The 19,757-nt window shown below is 39.2% G+C and overlaps 3 protein-coding genes across 6 annotated transcripts in view; 1 reads left to right on the forward strand and 2 right to left on the reverse strand.

The window, feature by feature from the left end:
- Window positions 1-19,757, forward strand: part of spata22 (spermatogenesis associated 22) — a 277,137-nt gene that overhangs the window by 114,081 nt on the left and 143,299 nt on the right. The gene's annotated exons all lie outside the window — the stretch shown is intronic.
- On the reverse strand, window positions 635-12,203 carry frmd8 (FERM domain containing 8). Its single transcript, XM_079355564.1, has 11 exons — window positions 11,829-12,203; window positions 10,642-10,734; window positions 10,328-10,495; window positions 9,762-9,863; window positions 7,466-7,524; window positions 7,124-7,290; window positions 4,604-4,819; window positions 4,378-4,501; window positions 4,091-4,240; window positions 3,236-3,464; window positions 635-2,775 (listed from the first exon to the last, which is right to left on the reverse strand). The coding sequence occupies exons 2-11, from the start codon at window positions 10,730-10,732 to the stop codon at window positions 2,663-2,665; spliced, it is 1,419 nt and encodes a 472-aa protein (XP_079211690.1). The 5' UTR covers window positions 10,733-10,734; window positions 11,829-12,203; the 3' UTR covers window positions 635-2,662.
- On the reverse strand, window positions 14,272-19,268 carry rom1a (retinal outer segment membrane protein 1a). Its single transcript, XM_079356445.1, has 5 exons — window positions 18,909-19,268; window positions 18,434-18,667; window positions 15,824-16,254; window positions 15,459-15,705; window positions 14,272-15,090 (listed from the first exon to the last, which is right to left on the reverse strand). Exons 2-5 carry the CDS (start codon window positions 18,581-18,583, stop codon window positions 14,872-14,874), a joined length of 1,047 nt encoding a protein of 348 aa, XP_079212571.1. The 5' UTR covers window positions 18,584-18,667; window positions 18,909-19,268; the 3' UTR covers window positions 14,272-14,871.

A 19,757-nucleotide genomic window follows, 5' to 3' on the forward strand; every position in this document is an offset into this window, starting at 1 on the left:
CTGACTGCTCAAGACTATTTAAAAAAAACAATATACATCAACAAAATAAAACAAAAAACTGAAATAGTTTTGAGCCAAAGTAAACAATTCTTTTGTTTAAAGGAAAACAAAAGGAATGGTGTGCATATATATATATATATATATATATATATATATATATATATATATATATATGATATATATATATATATATATATATATATATATATATATATCATATATATATATATATGATATATGATATATATTTATTTATGCCAGAGATATACATTTATTTATATATATTATTTATATTTATACACACGCATAATTAACAATTGCGTACAGTAGAAATGCCACCTGTGATTTGCTTTAGGTATTTTTTTAAATTATCAACAAATGTAAAAAATATTTTTAAGGTCCATGTAAACCAGTTTTTACAGGGGAAATGCCAATTGGAAGTAAGGTCAAGAAAGTAAGGTCAGCCTCATCTTTATTTCACTATAATGAAATGGAACAAGCTGCTGTTTAATTCTCTTGATGTATGGTTGCAGTGCACTTAAACTGTAGGTGGCAAACACACTATAAAATTCATATTTTCAAAGAAATTAACCCACTTTCTTATTTGCTTAAAAAAAAGCACAGTAGACATATGTGAATGAAGGCATAACTGACCACTTTACTGAAAGGAATCAAATCACACTGTTCAACAGCAACAATGTGCTATTACCCAGAATATCAAACCTCAAAATTCCTAGGAAAGGTCAAACACATCTGGTTAAAAACATGGTGGATATAATACAAAAAAAATAGCCAACCATAGCAATAACACCAAGCACGTGTACTTCTTGTTTCCAAGCAATAACAGTCATTCCGATGCCAACTCAGTAAAAACAAAAAGGCACTTAATGCTCCTGCAGAGTGACCGCTTGAGAAGATGATTAATATGACCTGTTTCCTTACTTCATTCTTGTGTACAAAGAATATAAAAATGAAGGTAAAGACATTCTCATAAAGGCTAACACAATATACAAAAACATCTGCAGATGCAAAAGACTTATCAACAGTGTATTAGTAGTGCAGCATTACATGGTGTCTGTTGGAATGCCTATTCTACAATGTGACATGCATAGTGTTAGTTTGCAACAGTATACTGGACTGACTCAGTTCAGTTACAGACAGTAGCTGATTTATAACAATATTAAGTGTAGAAAGGTGCAAACATTCTGTTAGCATGCTCAGGGGAATCACGAGGAATACATGACAGAGCTCAATCTCAAGGACAGATGATGTTCAAACCGAAGGCGGGCTTGTAAACATATACACCCTCTGTCATGGCTTTTATTGAGGTTATCTTGCTAAATGTCAAGACCTAAACTGCCCGGTGTTAGCATTAAGATGGAGTTCAGAGGAAACTGAAATCTGTCTCTGAACCATTTAGGTAGCGCACTGTGTTGCAGCATTGTTAGATAGGCTTGCGTTGATATACACACACTCTGATTGATACACTAGATTTGAATGATTTTCTTCAGATGACCTTTGCAATCAGCATGGAGCACATAGTCACCTGTAATTTTGTATTTCTTTGGGGAGAAACACAAAGCTGTGAAAGGCAACCACATTATTTTACTGAAAAGACAACTTTATACCAACCATGACAGCTAAGACAGCCATGACGTTCGAGTTTGATGATGACAGATTTACATTAAATTTATGTCATTTATGTTAAAGGTCCAAAGCAAAGTATTGCATCAGTATGTTTTAGTCTGAACCTGTGCGTGGCTCTCAAATGAATTCATGATGCTGAATTCAAAGATCAACTTTGAATATCCCATTCTAACTGGCCCATAACTTAGATTATGTGCTGGAGATATGTTATGGCTTAGGATACGAGTTGTTTTTACTGACTTCTCTGTTGTATTTCTGGTCTTCCTTCAATAAGCAACTGAAAACATGAATCATATCATACTTACAAGGGACTTCCACAACACTTATGTGCCCCCACTAGGTCTTCCTGGTAACAGCTACCAGTCAATGTTTCTACCAGTACTGTTCTAAAATATTTCAAGAAAACAAGGCACTGGCAGTTTGAAAGAGAAGAATAGTCGAGCCCGCCCTTAGATCGTCCCCTCAAAGTGTCTGTCATGCTGACTGTGAGGAGTTTTTGGTAACTCAGACACATTTCAGGAGGATTTGCTTAATGTTTTAAGATGGAATAAAAGGAGCGGTATTGTGGTGATGTTGACGTTCAGATGTCCAAAAGAGGTAATGCAGTGGTACTACCCACATGAGGTCTTATATTTTTGAATAATAGCAGTAAAATGCAGCGCACTGCAGAAAGGTCAAAACTATTCCTCTCAGGCTTGTCTCAGACTCATGTTAAAGGTTCATCATATACTGCACACAGAGTGTGATGTATACTTCTATCTAATAAATAGCCCACTTCAACCTCAACCTTGGAAGCATTACTGTAAGTAGATGTTGTCTTTCACATTACTGAACTCTCTAAATATACACAAATTCAGAAGATAAATACTGTAACTCACACTCAGATCCCTCACTTGGTCCTTTGCAAGTTCATATTCAGTTTAATGTCTCAAGCTTGTATAAAGTCTTCGCTTGTTAATCTCAGAGTCAATTGTTCAGTTTTGGTCTTCGAGTGGCGAGTTCTGATCAGAAGAGTCTAACCCTGCTCCAGACTATCTGTCACCTGCACAGCAGAGTACGCAGCTACAGAAGGCTGCCGGTTGAAAAAGGACGCTGCTCTTTTTGGCTTCAAGCGTTTGATTTCTTTTCCTGAAGGACAAAAAAAAGAAAAGAAAAAACAGTGGTCAATGAAATGTGTTAAAGATTTCTTTTTCTCCAACTGATAACTTTTAAATGTAAAATCTTAAAACGAAATCTGGGATGTTTATTTGTAATATGCTTGAACAAATGCTCTACCACTACTACTGTTGTGCTGAAAAATTTGCAAAAATATTAATAAAGTAGTATGTTGTGTTAAACCTAAGTATACTTAAAACATAGTTTATAGTCCAGTCACTAACACTAGACTAAACTAAAGTTAACCTCCTGTTTTCATGCATGTACAGTAAGTAAATAGCTGTTTTAATACTCTGCAGGTATTATCAGTCCTTATATAAGTACACTTCATTGTTCTGTAGCACACTGTAATAAGTGTACTTTGTTACGGGTCACTGTAGACAGATTCCCCAGCCTCTATAGCAGTAGAACCACCTCTAATCACTACACTCACCATTATCCACGTAGCTAATGGTGTTCAGGGAATGGACTCGACTGCACAGAACGCTGCTCTGCCTGCGCAGCATCCCACGCCGTCCTCCTCGTCCGTTCTTGCTGCTGCTGTCGTCCTGTCCGGCGGGCTGTTGGGAACTCGCCTCACCGTCCATTCCAGCTGCAGCTCCGCCCTCTGACCCAGACTTCAGCTCGACGCAGAACTCAATCAAGCCACTCATTAGCTCCGCCTAAAATACAGAACAAGACAAAAAAAAAAAAAAGGCAAAGATGAAGACTGATGGTCAGTATCCTCTCCTCTCCTTTTGACAATCCATGACTGAACCTCGTTTATATGAAAGGTCACATCACCAGCTTTGGATAAACACTTTTTTTTTGGTTTGGATTATGCCTTACTTCTTCGACCATTATGTAACATCTCTTCACCACCTTGATGGCTGGGATGATTATTTTCCATCCAACAATCACCGACCCAGGATCAAATAGACTTTGTGAGCACAAAAACATCTGTTTAACCAGTTTGGTTCCAACTCTAATATCAAGTGTTGTGCTGCTTTGAGGGCAAACAGCCCTAGCAGCAGCACCTGTTCCTGAAGCTCTCAGTAACCGAGACATGTGCAATAAGATGACTACATCTGTCCCCCTCTCCTGTGACAACACCTTCTTAAAACTGTCTTCAAACCACAGCAGAGTTTAAGTTGTCATTTACACAGCTGACAAATCAGCTGATTAACACAGCCTATTCAGCATCTCTGAGCATGCTGAGTGCACATGCTGCCTGATGACCCTCAGCCAATCAGATGTTCATGGAGCTACAAAGTGGGACAATGATCTCATTCCACAAACATGTTCGTGCCTGTTTGGAGTAGATCTTCAGCAGCTTGTTGACAGGTGTGCCGTCTTCCTCTCCATCGAACTCCAGCCACAGAATGTGCGAGTCTCCCTCCTCCTCCGGGTAGCTGTGGTCCCAGGAAAGCTGATGGAAATGCAGCCCGAGAAGCACATGCTGCAAGACAACGAGTGTGCAGGAACATTAGGAAAGGTTCCATATTTCGACTGTGTGCAGGAAGATTATTTTTGTTTCACCTGGCTTCGGTTTCATTGTTTGGCAGAGACGTCAACGCAACACAGTCCAGTGCTCACCTTCTCTTTGACGTCCATCACATAAACTCCCTCGAGGCAGATCCCAACGTTGACTGATTTGCGTTTTCCCCGCTGAAGAAGCCCTTGCGCTGGTTTGTCGATCTCCCCAATGAAGAAAGCGCACCTATTTGTGCAGTCAATGTTAACTGAAACGTACTCTATGTGCAGTGAAATAAATAAAACACAGCATAAATGGCTCATTAAAATTGCTTCTTTTTTTTATTACCCGTAATAAGGCAGAGTGTGACACGTGTTGAGGTACTGGCGTAGGAGCTGTGCGGGCTCAGGAGCGTTTCCAGCGGACGTGCTGATCTTTTTGTAAGCCTCCAGGAGGTTCTGCTCCAGCCCCGTCTGACGGCTCGACTTCCCTCTCAAAGTGGAGAACAGACCTCCACTCCCCATGGCAACATGCGCGGGCACAAACGAGGACAGCTTCTTCTCTCTTTGGGGAGCAGGTGACACAAGCGTTTCATTCGTACAGGTCACGATGTTCAGTTTCGGAGTCAAGGGCCCTGTTTACGCGTGGTGTTAACATGTAAACAGGGCACTTGACTTGGGTGAGAGTTTCTAAGGTGATTATGGAGAGAGGCGTAGATATGTAACTTCATAGCTCCTGTAAGGATCTTTTAGCCTGGCTCTCTTTGGCGCCCCCTGTAGACAAAGTGGGACAGTGTCTCTCTCTGCTGATCTAGTCCTGTACATGTGTGAGACCTTTTGCTTTTGTAGGTCAAATAGAAGGATCATTATCAATTCAGGTTTGTTTCATGACAGTCTAAACACTCCTTAAGAGAAATTTAACAAGAAAAATGAAGTAATGAAAAGATACTTTATTATCACTACCAAAAACTCTTCTACCTGGAGCACATTACACCTGTGCTTCAATCACTGCACTGGCTGCCTGTGTGTCAGAGGATCGACTTCAAAATCTTACGACTGGTCTATAAAGCATTGAATGGTCTTGGCCCCAAATACATGTCAGATCTACTTGTAGAATATAAAACATCCAGACAGCTCAGGTCCTCAGGAAGAGGTTTACTCAGTGTTCTCAGAGTCAGAAGCAAACAAGGTGAAGCAGCTTTTAGTGACTACGCTCCTCACCTGTGGAACAAACTCCCTGAACACCTGAGGACTGCTGCTACTCTCGGCTCCTTTAAATCAGGCCAAAACTTTATTGATCACTCAGGCTTTCAATTAGAAATATATTTTCTGGCTTGCACCAACAAATTAATAGTTTTTAAAAGTTGTTACTTTATCGAGTACAAGACAAATTTCCGTGCAAACAGACAAAGTGTTATCGGATCTTATCTCTCTCCTGGATCCACTCTGTCTCTCTATGTCTTCCCTCGTTTTGCCAAGCAAACAAGTAGCATGACGATGTGCTTCCCCGTGAGCACACGATAATGCATTCACCAAATGAGTGGAACGAGAGAAGAAAAAAAAAAAGATCAAACAAAAAATGCTTTTACGAGGCACAGCGGGGAAATAGTCCATCAAGTAGGGATTACTCAAATCCATAATTTAGAGTTTTCACCTGTGACCAGACAGCCTAGAAAGCAGGAAAATAACTGTTATGAACAGGGCCAGAAACAAAGAAAACAGAATGTAAGTCGTAATTTCTGTGACGTAATTTTTTCTTTATTATTATGTCACACAGGACTGAGAACCCTTATTTAAAGCACAGACCTGTACAGTATTCACAGGGAAGTAGAGCCTAAGCTCAGACCTTATTGCAGCTCTTTCAGGGTACAATCATGAGACCTGCTTATAAATATCTGTAGGCAGCCTGCGACATGTGTCATGAGACTCTATTAAAAGGGTCGTGTTGCCTAAACTCCTTGAATATAGCAGTAGCACACAGTTGGAGGAGCCCTGTGGAGTACCTGTAATTCTACACCTTGAAATCACAATCAAAGTCTTTAAAGCTTTATCCGGACAAAAAAAGACTTCCTGTGATCGTCCCACTTCAATCAAAAATGTCATCTCATCCATTCTTGTACTTGACACTGACTAACAATCCCCTGCGGTGAGACAACGTGAATGTTACTGACATTACTGGCAAACTCAAGAGTGAGTTGACCTTTTTCACAATGCCTGTTGATTTTCATCAAATTGCAGCTTGTTGTCGCTGATTGTCCCGCAGCACTTTAAGCTGCTCGTTCTGTGAGCAGCACTTTGAAAAAGGGTGTGGGTTGAGGTTTGGGGATTTTGTTGTGTTTTTAGCGAGTCTATTCTATTTCAGTTTATTAAGCTGTAGAGAGGCACCCTCTCAAAACTGGACAAACTGAGCAGCAGTGGTCATTGCTTATTTCTGCTTTTACTTAAAAAAAAAAAAAGTGAACTGAAACCAGGTCAAATGGGAACTTCACAAAAATGATACTGTCAGCAAGTCCTAGAGCCAAAAGTCTTTATACATTCTGTTTCTTTTTGTAAAGGCTGCAATGTCAACTGGACTGTAGATAAAAGATTGATGTAGATTTATTCTAACAAAGGATGAGTCCTCAACAATGCTCGAAGGAGAAGGGGAAACCACTCTCATTTCTGTCACTGGAATTAAAAGCTACAGCCAGTTGGTAGCTGGTTTAGCTTAGCATAAAGACTGTACGCAGAGGGGAAGCTGGTCTCTCCAACTATCACTTGAGAAAGGAGCCAAATTGTCAGCAATTCAACCATCCGACCGTTTTTAACATAAGATTTACAACCCACGAGCAGAGTGTAGTAAAAAGTTGTTAAAACATTCTGAACTGACCTCACTGTAGCAATAAAATGTGCGTCGTCCAGGCCGGTTCCCTCTTCAAGAGCGAGAGACAAGGCGCCAAGGCCCGTCCAGTGCTCGGGATCACAGGGGTATCGACCTGTGAGGATGTTGCTCCGGGCCTCCTCGTACAGAAGTCTCAGGACGCCCTCATCATCTATCTGCTCGAGACGGAGAGGGTGACCAACATTTACACCAAATTCATCAGAAAAACTAGCTCAGAGGAACTTTGCAAAGAAAGGGAAAGAAAGTCAGGAGCTAAAATATGAAATGACAGATAAAAGGGATTTTATAATTCACTCATCTCTACAAAAAAGACATCTTGTTTTTCAGTACCTGAAGCTCTTTAGATTTAGGATAAAACACGTTTCTGCGGAACTGGAGAAATGGTTCATCTGAGAAAAAAAGCAGAGGACAATGATGCATTAGGGACAGGCGCTTATCTGTATTATCTTTTATCCAGCTGTTAGTGAGTGGGTTTTTATTCCACAGTGGAGGAGTGAGAGTACAGAGACAAACATCCTGTGGAGGAGGGAAGGGGGGGGGGGGGGGGAATCTGCCAGTCAAGCCCCATCACACCCACACTGCTACACCTTACTGTTCCTCTCCTTCAGTGTGGGAGGAAACCCTCTCTCTCTTTTTTTTTTCCCACACAGAAACACAACATTTAAAAAAGGATTATGTCACTATGTTGTTGATTTTGTAATGAACTTTGCAGACCTGTCCAACTGAAAGGACCTGCAGCGTCACAAATAAATAAGTGTGGGCTGATGGTCTTTGACGCTCAAAGACGGGACCGATAACGCCAGAAGAAGACTCGTGATGAACAGCCGTGTGCTCAAACTGTGCTGGGCTTGAAGAGTGAGATGGAGGGAGAAGCAGGAAGAGGAAGAAGAAGAAGAAGAAGAAGCAGGAAGAAGAAGAAGAAGAAGAAGAAGAAGCAGGAAGAAGAAGCAGGAAGAAGCAGGAAGAAGCAGGAAGAAGAAGCAAGAAGAAGAAGCAGGAAGAAGCAGGAAGAAGCAGGAAGAAGCAGGAAGAAGAAGAAGAAGCAGGAAGAAGCAGGAAGAAGAAGCAAGAAGAAGAAGCAAGAAGAAGAAGCAGGAAGAAGAAGAAGAAGAAGAAGAAGCAGGAAGAAGAAGAAGAAGAAGAAGAAGCAGGAAGAAGAAGAAGAAGAAGAAGAAGAAGAAGAAGCAGGAAGAAGAAGAAGAAGAAGCAGGAAGAAGAAGAAGAAGAAGAAGAAGAAGAAGAAGAAGAAGAAGAAGAAGAAGAAGAAGAAGAAGAAGAAGAAGAAGAAGAAGAAGAAGAAGAAGAAGAAGAAGAAGAAGAAGAAGAAGAAGAAGAAGAAGAAGAAGAAGAAGAAGAAGAAGAAGAAGAAGAAGAAGAAGAAGAAGAAGAAGAAGAAGAAGAAGAAGAAGAAGAAGAAGAAGAAGAAGAAGAAGAAGAAGAAGAAGAAGAAGAAGAAGAAGAAGAAGAAGAAGAAGAAGAAGAAGCAAGAAGGAGAAGCCCAAAGTAATAGTAGCCCATACTTTAGATTTTTTTGCCTTTAAAGACGACTAACAGTTGAAGAAAATAGTTAGCACAAAATAGCACAATAACTGTACTGTTGATCAACTAACTGTTTCAGCTTCTTACATTTTAGCTCTGGACATGAAGTGTTGCTGGGCTGGTGCATTCTTAAACATATAGAGTAACTCTTATGTTAATGCTCAGGTTGATCATTTGCACAGGCTCTGTCAACGTATCGTGGTAACTGCTGCGTCGTATCAGGGCAGTATAACAGATGGACTGGAGGGGCAAATTCATTAGCTACTCGAGAATTCATAAATATTTCAGGATGTCTCAACGCGTGTGGTCACTTTTCATTTAGGTTATTGCGCTCGACACAGAAAACAAATGCAGCAACTGTAAAGCCTCCTCACACTCCTACCTTCACTTTGCTTGTGAGGCCTCAGGTGTTTTCTGCTTCAGATACAAACTCCTTCTGTTCTCTTTGATTTGTTCCAAACAAAACCCCCACAGCTCTTTAAATGTCGTTTGCACAGAGAAGGCTACAGAGCAAAACAACAATATATAAATACTGTAAGTCACAAATCCACAGGGAACAGCTGCAAGGAGAAACAGTTCCTGCTCGGCATACAGAGACACACGGTGTGTTTGAGAAAGCAGGCTGCTGAGGGAATCAAAGGTCGATACTGATAGTCACTAATTCCATTTCTTACAGACACTTTTCCATATTCTTACTAAAGCTGACATATTTATGTCTATTAGACACAGCACTGATGTGTAGTTGTACTGTAGAGTTTGTAAATTGAGGCTAAAGTAATGTGCAGGTTCTGTCATAGAGGCCTACTTCATATCACTAGTGACAATGTTTCCAAGTATTCTATCTTTCAGCTGTGAAAACAAAAAGTACACTGTACATTACTTGTTTATTTCAGTTAGATTTTTACTCCGACTCTAGATTTAAGGTCACAAGTGATGCTTTTTTCTTTCATTACAACCTCTACCAGCCTTTTCCTGTCTTTGTTCGGCAGAAATGTTGCTTTGTGACAAACTTGGCTGCATAGATAACAAACAAAGTCTGCCACACACTTCGTGCCTGCGAAGACACCGACGTAATGGCCATAGTCACCTTGTGAGATATCTTCCTCCGAGGCCAGAGTGAACCGGTACAGTAAGTCCTGCCACTGCCGACACAGTTTGTACGGCTGATGTCTCGCTTTCAGCTGCAAATCTGAGGAGTCAGTGGGAGGCAAATGTTACACGGTGAGATGTGTCTGTTTTCCAACTGTGTGTGCTGTGATTGTTAAACTGGAGCTGCCTGCACTGACGAAAGGTGCAATCATCTGGAAATAATAGCAATCAATGTTCTGCAGCTAAAATAATGTTTCAAATAATACCTTTTGCAGTCAAATACACAAGTTGTATTATTGGACCTGTATTTACCATTTTATAGATAATACAAAGAAGCACTTAGTCAGTCTTATTTCAGCTTGCTCAGACATCTAAATGCATTTCCTGCCTTGCATCTTACATAACAAAAATCCCATTTGGTGAAACGTTGTAGCTAGACTCTAATGTTCTGTAGAAAGAAGCCTCATATACTCTACACATTACCACTGTTATCTGGTAGCACTAAAAGATAAGTGTTTGCAGCTTTTATCTGTGGAAATAGTGGGAGGAAAAAAAAGTACCCACCGAGCAGTGGAGAACAAAGCCAGAAGGCAAAAGCATCCTGAGCAGACTCGGGAACATGGAGAGCCTCACGAACACTGCGACCCAACTCCTGTACGTTGACACTGCCAAGCCCTTCTACTGTTAAGTGTACTGCACTGTCTCCAAACAGGTATATAAGCACATCTTGAGCTGTGGGAACACAATTACACGAAATGAACTCAAAGTATGACACATCAAAAAAAGAAAAGAAAAACAAGACAACTTTCAATGACTGGGGGGGGGGGGAAAACATGATGTGTTGAGGATAGTTTTATTCAATATTTCTTGCACCCTACCACGTGAGAGTGTTGCGGATGAAGCAACACTTCCTCTTTGCGAGTGATCGTCTGATGAATCTGGAGGAAAACTGCAGTCATCTCCTTCCATCTCTAAGAGGAAACACAAGTTGCACAGAAGCACAATATGTCAAGACACTTAAAGTTTTCTGAAAGCTCAATGGTTCATGTGTCTGAGATGGAGTAAACATAAATAGCTTCTCCCTGCTATGCAGAATTCATTCACATCAGCACGTGATGCTGAAGTGTCTGATGGGACATATGGGGACTTCTTTGACATGTGTAAGAGGAAAGGATGACAACAATATCATAATTATTTTTTTAACTCTCAACTTCATTAACCCTTAACTTCAGTGAAATTAATCAGTGTGACGTCACAGCTGCATAAATATCAGGCTTTATTTAGTCTATTATTTAGGCAAGATGTGTTGATCACTCTAAGACTGACACCAGTCTTTTATACTTGAAAGCAAGCCCGAGTGTGTGCTTCAGAGGATAACTGGACTGATATAACATTATGACTGTGGGCACGTCTTTCTCATAGCTTTTCTTTAGCTATGCTTCATCCAACAGTAATCAATCTAACCCCTGTGCACCAGCGACACCATGTGGTCATTGACTGGAAAAGACCCTGTGTACAATAAGAACATCTCAGTCGACTGCTGTGTTGACCTCACCCTGTAGAAGTTAAATTATCATGTAACCCCTACAATTTCATTATTTTAAGTCACCCCAATTTATATGCTTTCAAAAGTGTCAGTAATAGCGTCAAGATATAGATTAAGTATGAGTAAGTAGTGATAAAATACATTTTGTTATCCTGCATCTGAGAGAGCTGAGAGGTGGGTTTGATGACTATCCAAGTAAAACTGACTGAACACAAACAAACACAAACTGACCGACTGAACACAAACAAAACAAAACAACAACTGAGAGATCACTTTAATTGAATTTATTCAGCGTGTGTCTTTGAAAAGCAACCATGCTAGCTACTGGCGTGTTAAGTTATCAGGAGTGGTTTCAGGGTCATTACATTTTGAAACGTTAACTTGGCTTAAGATATAACGATGATATCAGTCATCAGCTGAGTTTTCTCACGAGCTAGCTATCTTTTGGGTTTGTGCCCAACAGTCTTACTCACTGTTGATAGAAAGCAAATGTACAACATGTCTCTGTCGACCACTTACCTGTCACTTCTGCTGAATTCCCTGTACTTATATCTAATACCCTGGATGAGATCCTTACAAATGTTTAAGGGTTATACCGTAGCTAGTCAACAATCCGCTGTTATTGTCCTGGCTACAGCTAGCCAGTCGTCTAATACTAGCTTTCCGGGCAGCTGCAACAGTTAGTGAGCGATAGATGGATGATTCGTTTTTTCTGAACGACTCTTTCATGGGCGTGACGATCGGACAGGAAATGTCAAAACAACACTCAACTGGGATAGTCAGAGCCTTTTAAATGGCTTAAAGTGGATATCTCAAAGGGTTCATGATGAGATTATTTGGAATAACAGTTAGTGATAGCCCATGTGTATATTTCAAACTCATTCAAACGAAACAGGTTAAAAAGGTTTGATCTTGAGAATAAATTGAACATACAGTCAAGAATATAAAACCGCGTCGCCGTCGCGTCATGTGATCATACGTCATTACATCTGTAAGGCAGCAGATTCTTACCAAAGACCAGTACTTTTTGATATAATATTTCTTATAAAATTGTTGATAACTGTGGTGGAATAGGATTTCTATCGAGATGTGACTTTTGTGTTTCTAAATCTCTCATTTAGTTATTGAAATTTCCTCAGCATGTCCTCTACTGGAAACTGGTCCATAAACATAAATTTATCCCACACTATTTCCCGATAGCCTTTTTAATAATAGATGTATTTTGTTTTACTAAAGTCTTTATGTTCTCATGATTGGGTGGAGTGATATCTGATTCATTTTATATGTAATAGATTCAAGAGGGAATCTTCTGAAATACAACGACTGTGTGGAGAAGTTTAATATTGAATGTACAAAAAACACAATATTCAACTCTTATGAGGCAATTCTTCAAGCAATCCTAAATGTGGTGAAAGGCACATTAACATTTGACAAGATAACACCATGGTTGTTTTCACTACAAAGGCCTAGATGAAATAAGATACGATTATAACTTAGCGTCTAACTTCTGAACATTTAAAATTGAAAAGTGATTTTGAAATTGGAACTCCTAAACATTTATTTTTTGATAGTGAATTTACAAAATCTTTTTAGGGTTAATTTCATTGGATATCTACAAAATACATACATTTTAACCACATTTTAGTATAACATTGGGCATTTTAATGGAGGACAGAAGTAAGGGGGACATGTAGAATACAGTAATAATTTTCGGCCAAACAATATACACAAATGTATATTTTTTGAAAGTCAACCCAAACTTTTTTTATTTTTGAGAATGAATTTAAAAACTTTTTTTAAAATTAAAATCTATTTTAATAAAAAAAATAATATTATTATAATACAAAATAATACAATTGTGTTCATTGTTCTTTAAGTTAAATGAGATAAAGTAAATATCTAGACTGAACAGGTAGGTCTTGAGTTTGCTTTTAAAAATGTTTACACTGTGTTCTGCCCTCAGGTCTCTAGGTAAACTGTTCCACAAATGAAGACCATTGTAATAAAATTATGCCTCATCATAGGTTTTAGTTTACACCTTTGGAACAACTAAAAGACCACTTCCAGAAGACCTGAGGGCGGGCTCCTAAATTAAAAGCAAATGTGATAAATAGGTAGGAGCAAGACCATGACAAGCTTTAAAAACCAATAATCTCGTAAGAATCTTAAAATTAGTTCTAAAACACATAGGTAGCTAATGCAGAGACTTTAAAATTGGTGTAATGTGTGCTTTCTTTCTGGTCTTTGTCAGCAATATTACTGCTGAATTTTTGAGAAACTGCAAACTGAGAAACATTTTCTTTTGGAAGACCAGAAAGAAGAGCATTGCAGTATCAATTCAAAGCGTGAATACGTGTTTCTGCATTGGCTTGATAGAGAAACTGTCGGACTTAAGGTGATAAAATGCCATTTTTGTAAGTTTGTGTGGTTTCCTTGCAAATGTTTTGGAATAGAAGTACATAATAGTATTTAAAGTACTAACAAAAGAAAATATGCTGAATTGATATGCAGCAGCTTGTTGCAACAAAAGTGGAAATACTTATTGTTACACAAGCCCTGTCTCTGACAAGGCAATAGACAATCACAATTTAGGCTTTTGAAATAGCACTTGGGGGGAGGCGGGCAGGCCACCCCTGGCCAACACTCTGAAAACATCTCTGACTGTATCCACCTGACGCAGGTATATATTTGCAAGAGTAGCAGGTTTAGTATTAACAAATGGGATTAAAAGCTTAAACAAAGGTGTCAGAACAGAGGACACGCTCAGTGGCTTTCACTGCATTAGGGACATTGTTAATGAATCAATCTGTTTAATCCTGCTACTTACACTAACAGCAAGAAGAGAATGGGGGTTGCATAAACAGCTAGGAACTACTGTTCTAGAGGGTGACATCTGACATGTGAAGCTATAAGATACTAGAATGTGCATGAGAAAAAAAAGGCAATGAGTGACTCCACTTCATAAGGCAATAAGTATCTCCAAACTTTAATAAGTGATATAATGTCAAAGTCCTGCTACACAGTGGAGTATTGTGCTTCATATTCTCTTCAGTTTGCATTACATCCTCAACATCCTTTGTGAACACTAACTTATTTACTTCTGTTTCTCTGCTGACTGGTTGGTGTTTCATTGCTTTTATAACCAAGACTTTTGAGAGTAATTTTAATGATATCACATTCAAATATATTTTTAAAATGATTTGGTGTATTTGTGAAGCAAAAAAATATATATATCTAAGGGTTTATCATTCATAAAAATAAAAAATAAAAACACACAATGAAACTGAAATATACTAAAAAAAAAAAGAATAATAAGGTGTATTTAAAATACGTTCTAAACAGGGAAAATCATACGGTAACTTCTGTGGTTAAAACTATAGGTTTTGCAGTCAGTGTATGAAATTGAATGGAAAACTACAAAATATATTATTTGTACCAGTGGTGGTCATCTGACAATAGAAAATGCTACCCCTTAATCTTTCAAATTCATGGAGACTTTCATTATGATGAAACTTTAAGAATCCTTATTAGTTTCACTCTCTGTGACTACATCATTTGTGGTTTAGGTTGTTTCTCCGGTAGCAGTTGCGCTGGTCGATGCGCCCTCTTCCACCTTGTTTGTGAGCAGGAGGAACTTCAATAAAGGGTCGACAAACTCCATGATGGTTTCTTTTACTCCTTTCTCCAGCAAATATCCCTCTGTCTCAATCTCTGTGTTTTCCTTCCCTTCCACTGCCTCCATTGAGGTCTGCAGGAACCGTAAGCTGACTAGCACAGAGCCCTGAACGGGAGGGAGGAAGGTAGAAAAAATGGGGGTTGGGTTACGATAGAGAGAAACATGAAGGAGCTACACAGAACAGTGGAGAATGATGGATTAATATGAATTGTAGCCTTTGATGCTCCACAGAGATAAAAATCAATTGATGCTCATGCTCAGTCTTGCATTCATTGCTTACTGTGTTTATCCAATACAATGGTAGGACATTGCAACAGCGTTTTTGACATTGCACATTGTTAGATTAAGTATGGCATCTGTACCAACCCCTAAAAAGTCAAAGCCTTAACCACCCTCAAACCATCCTCCAAATGAAAATGGCTTCTAAGCTTCCCTCTGCCGTACTTACTGTTGTGATCCTTATCATAATTCACCTGTAAGAGGAAGACTGACAGCACTGCAGTGCCAATGGTGTTCATCAGTCCCATGTAGTAGTTGACCAGGGCCTCTCTGCAGCCTCGGAGGTAGATGTTGAGCTCTTCGGTTTGGTAGTCATAGTTATAGTGAGCAGAGTTGTTGGTGAGCTGATACTGGATGCAAGGCCGTGGAGAGGTGGGGTTGCAGCAACTAAATGGGACTCCGTCAACCAAGTAACGGCCGTCCACATTGCTTTTGATGCGGCTGATGAAACAAGAGAGAGACATTCTTTAAATTGTGAACATGTTATTCTATTATTGTTTTTCTGTAAAAGATTGGAAAAAGCTGTTCCTTTTATATTCATAGTTTCTGGGAAACTTACTCTTTCACTTCCTTAGAGTTGAAATCGAGGTATCTGTTGCTGATCCATTGGACTTCAAACCAGTCCCTGAAGTCATTGTTTCCACAGCACTCAAAAGCCATCTGCAGGTAGTCGATGTTCTGTTTCTGGTAACAGCGGCCCGGGGTGTCTGTATCCTTGTAGAAACGGATGCCATTTCTCAGGCCAACCTTCAGAGAAGACTCCAGACTGCCTGTCATTGCATAGCTCATGATGACTGCGAGCAGCATGAGGACAGTAAAGAAAGAAGAGATGGCAAAATATGGCTTCAGGAATTTCTTCCAGCGAGGGAATTGCCCAGCATCCAGAGCATCTTGACAGATCTTTGAAGCAAAGTAGTTGATACCCAAAGAGGCCAGACCCACAATCATGAAAGTGTTGGGCACCACATGAACGTTTGAGTTATCCATTACCTGTAAGTAAGTCACACACACGCAATTAGAATTAACTCTATCATCTGTTGTAAGCAAGCATCATAATGTATGGCCTATGGTTAGTTCCTGTGCTCCATGTACAGAGGCTACAGTCCTCTAAGCAAGCACCTCAGTTTCAAATCCGACCCGTGGCTTCTTTCTCACTAAAATCTCTTTCCCTGATTTCCGACTCTATCCACTGTCCCTCAGATGAAGGCATAAATAAGCCAAAAAAAAAAAAAAGTGCAAAACAAATGCTACATAAAAGGATGTTTAACCTGATGATATGTATTTGCCCATAATGAGCAGAAAAATCACCTGAAATATATGTTGAACATCAACTTCTGAACACTCAGAAGAAGCTAAGTCATACTTGTTAGCACACAGCTCTTTTTCCTAGCTGAAGCTGTGTGTTGCAGGTAATGAGACATATTTTCTAGCTGCTGCAGCATGTATGTTATCGTATATGCATGTATATGTGCCTTACTTTAACGATTAGAACAAATACAAATAATACAGCTTGATTTATAGTTAAAGCTTTGAGAAAAAAGAAGGTCTGAAGAGCTCATAAACTCAAACAACATGATGGTCCTCCTTGTTGTGTAGCAAAAATTCAAAAAGAGAAAAATGTCCCTTCTGGAAAAAAGCAAGACTAATTTATCCATTATTGGCTATTATTGTCTTTTTTTATTGTAGATTGCCAAAAGGAAATTTACATTACAAATCAATATACATAGCAACCCTCTCAGGTGACCAAACCAGCCATCATACGTTTCAAAGAAGTCTGTGTTATAACCTTGATTGTCCATGCTTTGAGGTATACACAATCAGTGTGTTGTTGAACCCTGGAGGTTCTAACGAGTTGAAGGTTAACCCTTAATTTAAACAGAGGCAGATTAACAGTCAGATTATCATTCATAATTGAGAGCCTCTCAGATGAATCAGCTTTTTAGCTCAAGGGCTCCTAAATGAACACTGAGTTCCTGAGGAGAGGTGGAACAAATTTCTATAGTCAATTATTAAAACTGTGCCAATTAAACCCAGACCGTTCAAAAAATGTTTCTTCAATGGCCTGCAAGGACACTTTAAAAAAAGATTCTAATGTCCAACGACCCATTAAGGTTTCATAAAATACGTTGGAAAAGAGAATTCCTTTGATTTAGAAAGTTAATGCTTGATCAGAGTAAAAGGGAAATTTGTTGGATCAATTTATGACCATGATGGTTAAATAACCTTACAAGATGAAAAAAAATGTTGGCCGAGTAAAAATAACAATAAAAAAAACAAACAATGAAATAGGCGCAGTGACAGTAAATTATATGTTAAAGTGTGGTTTTATCTATTATTACTTATTGTAATATTCATTATATTTTTCCATTTCCTTTCATTTACATTTTTAAAGGCATAATACGAAGGTCTGTTATAACCATTGTTATTAAAAGAGCAGGTAGCGTAGTAGTTAGTACATGCACCCCATCTACCTCATGGCTCCTTTCCCATATGTCATTCCCGCCCTCTTTCTCCCTTTTTCTGACTCTATCCTGTCTCTAAAATAATGGCATTATAAGCCTTAAAAAATAGTGAAATAACAAAGAGCTTTTTCACAAGATGAAAAAAAACAAAAACTCAACCGTTTATCAAAATGTACAGTAGGCCTTTTAAATACTTCTGAAATAAGGATTACGTTTGTTAAAACTGACAAAGCCGAGTTCATTAAATGATGAGTGAGGACGATAAGCAGGTCACAGGGGCAAGTACTATTTTATGTATTGGATTACCAAGGGAATTTCTTTACAATCATTCATTTTCTTTATCCTTTTATTACACTTGCTCCACATATTCTCCCAGATGGCTTTTAACTAAGACGGACAAGTTGTGTCTGTCAGCTGAGCCTTGTACTCGATAAAATCAACTGTCACCGTTCAACATTAAAAAATGTACGTTCCTCTCTTGAAGTATTGACAGGATACTACTGTATTCAATACTTTATTTATCACAGGTATGTTCTGATTATGACAAACTATGCCTTTGACTTTCCTAAAGGTAGACACATATTTGACTTCATACAATACTTCAGAGTTGCGATGAAAACACTCATTTTACATCTCTCACTTTTACAGGTAAACTGTAACATATTGATAATGTTGATGGTAGTCGTAGCATTAGACTAAAAAAGTACCTCCGCTCTCCTGAGCAGCTCTGTCTTGAGGATGCAGCCCAGGCTGAAGGTCAATGCTCCAGCCACTGTGGCACTCAAGGAGAGGAGCCATAGTCCCTGGGCGAGCTGCACTCTTTTCTGGAAGGGGAACTTCATCTTCATAACCACCATGGTGGCAGGGAGGGTATCGGAGTCTCACCAGGGAAGTAGGGGAAGGAAAACGATGCAGCAACGAGTGACGATGATGTTGTTTGTCTGCAAGAACGAAGAAGTGATAAGCAGGACTTCAAAAACCTTCAGGATTAACATAAAAAAAGTGGAACCCAACATGCAGTGCAACTCGTAGTACAGCTTTAAGTACACAATTAGAAGGGACAGCACAGACTTTTACAGAATAATTGAAAAGTTAGTTTAAATTCTTGATGAAAAATTGTTGAGCTTTACAATTCAACAGCAGTATCTGCAACTGATCAGACATTGGTGTATCAAAGCTCACCTTATTTTTGTCCCAAAAAATGAGCTGAAAAAAAAAGTCCAGTTATCTCCACTGATCACTACGTACCCTCCAGTGTGCCACACAATAGATTTGGCACACTGGATTTGGCAAACCTGGATTCTGGGAGTGTCTTACCTCTATCCTCTTAATCCATGAATCCAGGCCATTGTGCGCTTAGCACCCATCACTCATACAAAGGGACACGTAGGTGACAACACCAATTAAATCTGACAGAGAGATGGATATGAGCCTTCATTTTGTAACACCGATCCTCACAACCCAACTTCATATGAATGCATGCCCAAAACCACTTGAACTATCTCCTTCAATGAGAAGAGTATCAGCTCTATTCTTAGCTCCATACACATGTTTGAGTACCTTATCCCATCTCCAAAGATAAGCCAAGCCACCCCACCAAGGAAACTCATTTTGTCTGTTTGTTTCCATTAACTCTTGTCGGCTAGAGGCCCTAGATTGATGATGGCAGCAGAACTATATCATCAACACGTCACAATAAGGCACACAAATTTGCATAGTATTTGAAAAGGTACTACCTGTTATCTAATATTCAACTAGTATGTAACCATTAGTTAGGAGGGAACAAAGGTACACACAATTTTGCCTAGTAACTAGGTAACAAATGAGCAACTAGTTAACCTTTAGTTAATGGGTAGATAGGGAGTAACACCTTATCAAATTCTGTAAAGTAACCATTAATCACTTCATAGAGAATGAAGTGGGGGCCACATAATGGAAAGAGTAGTAGAGTGCTCACTGGGAAATCACAGAACATCCCCTGGAATGCACAATAACCTTTTACAGAGGTGGGAGTTGTAGAACACAGGGGCC

The sequence above is a fragment of the Symphodus melops genome, assembly GCF_947650265.1.
Source record: "Symphodus melops genome assembly, chromosome: 11".
Lineage (NCBI taxonomy): Eukaryota > Metazoa > Chordata > Actinopteri > Labriformes > Labridae > Symphodus > Symphodus melops.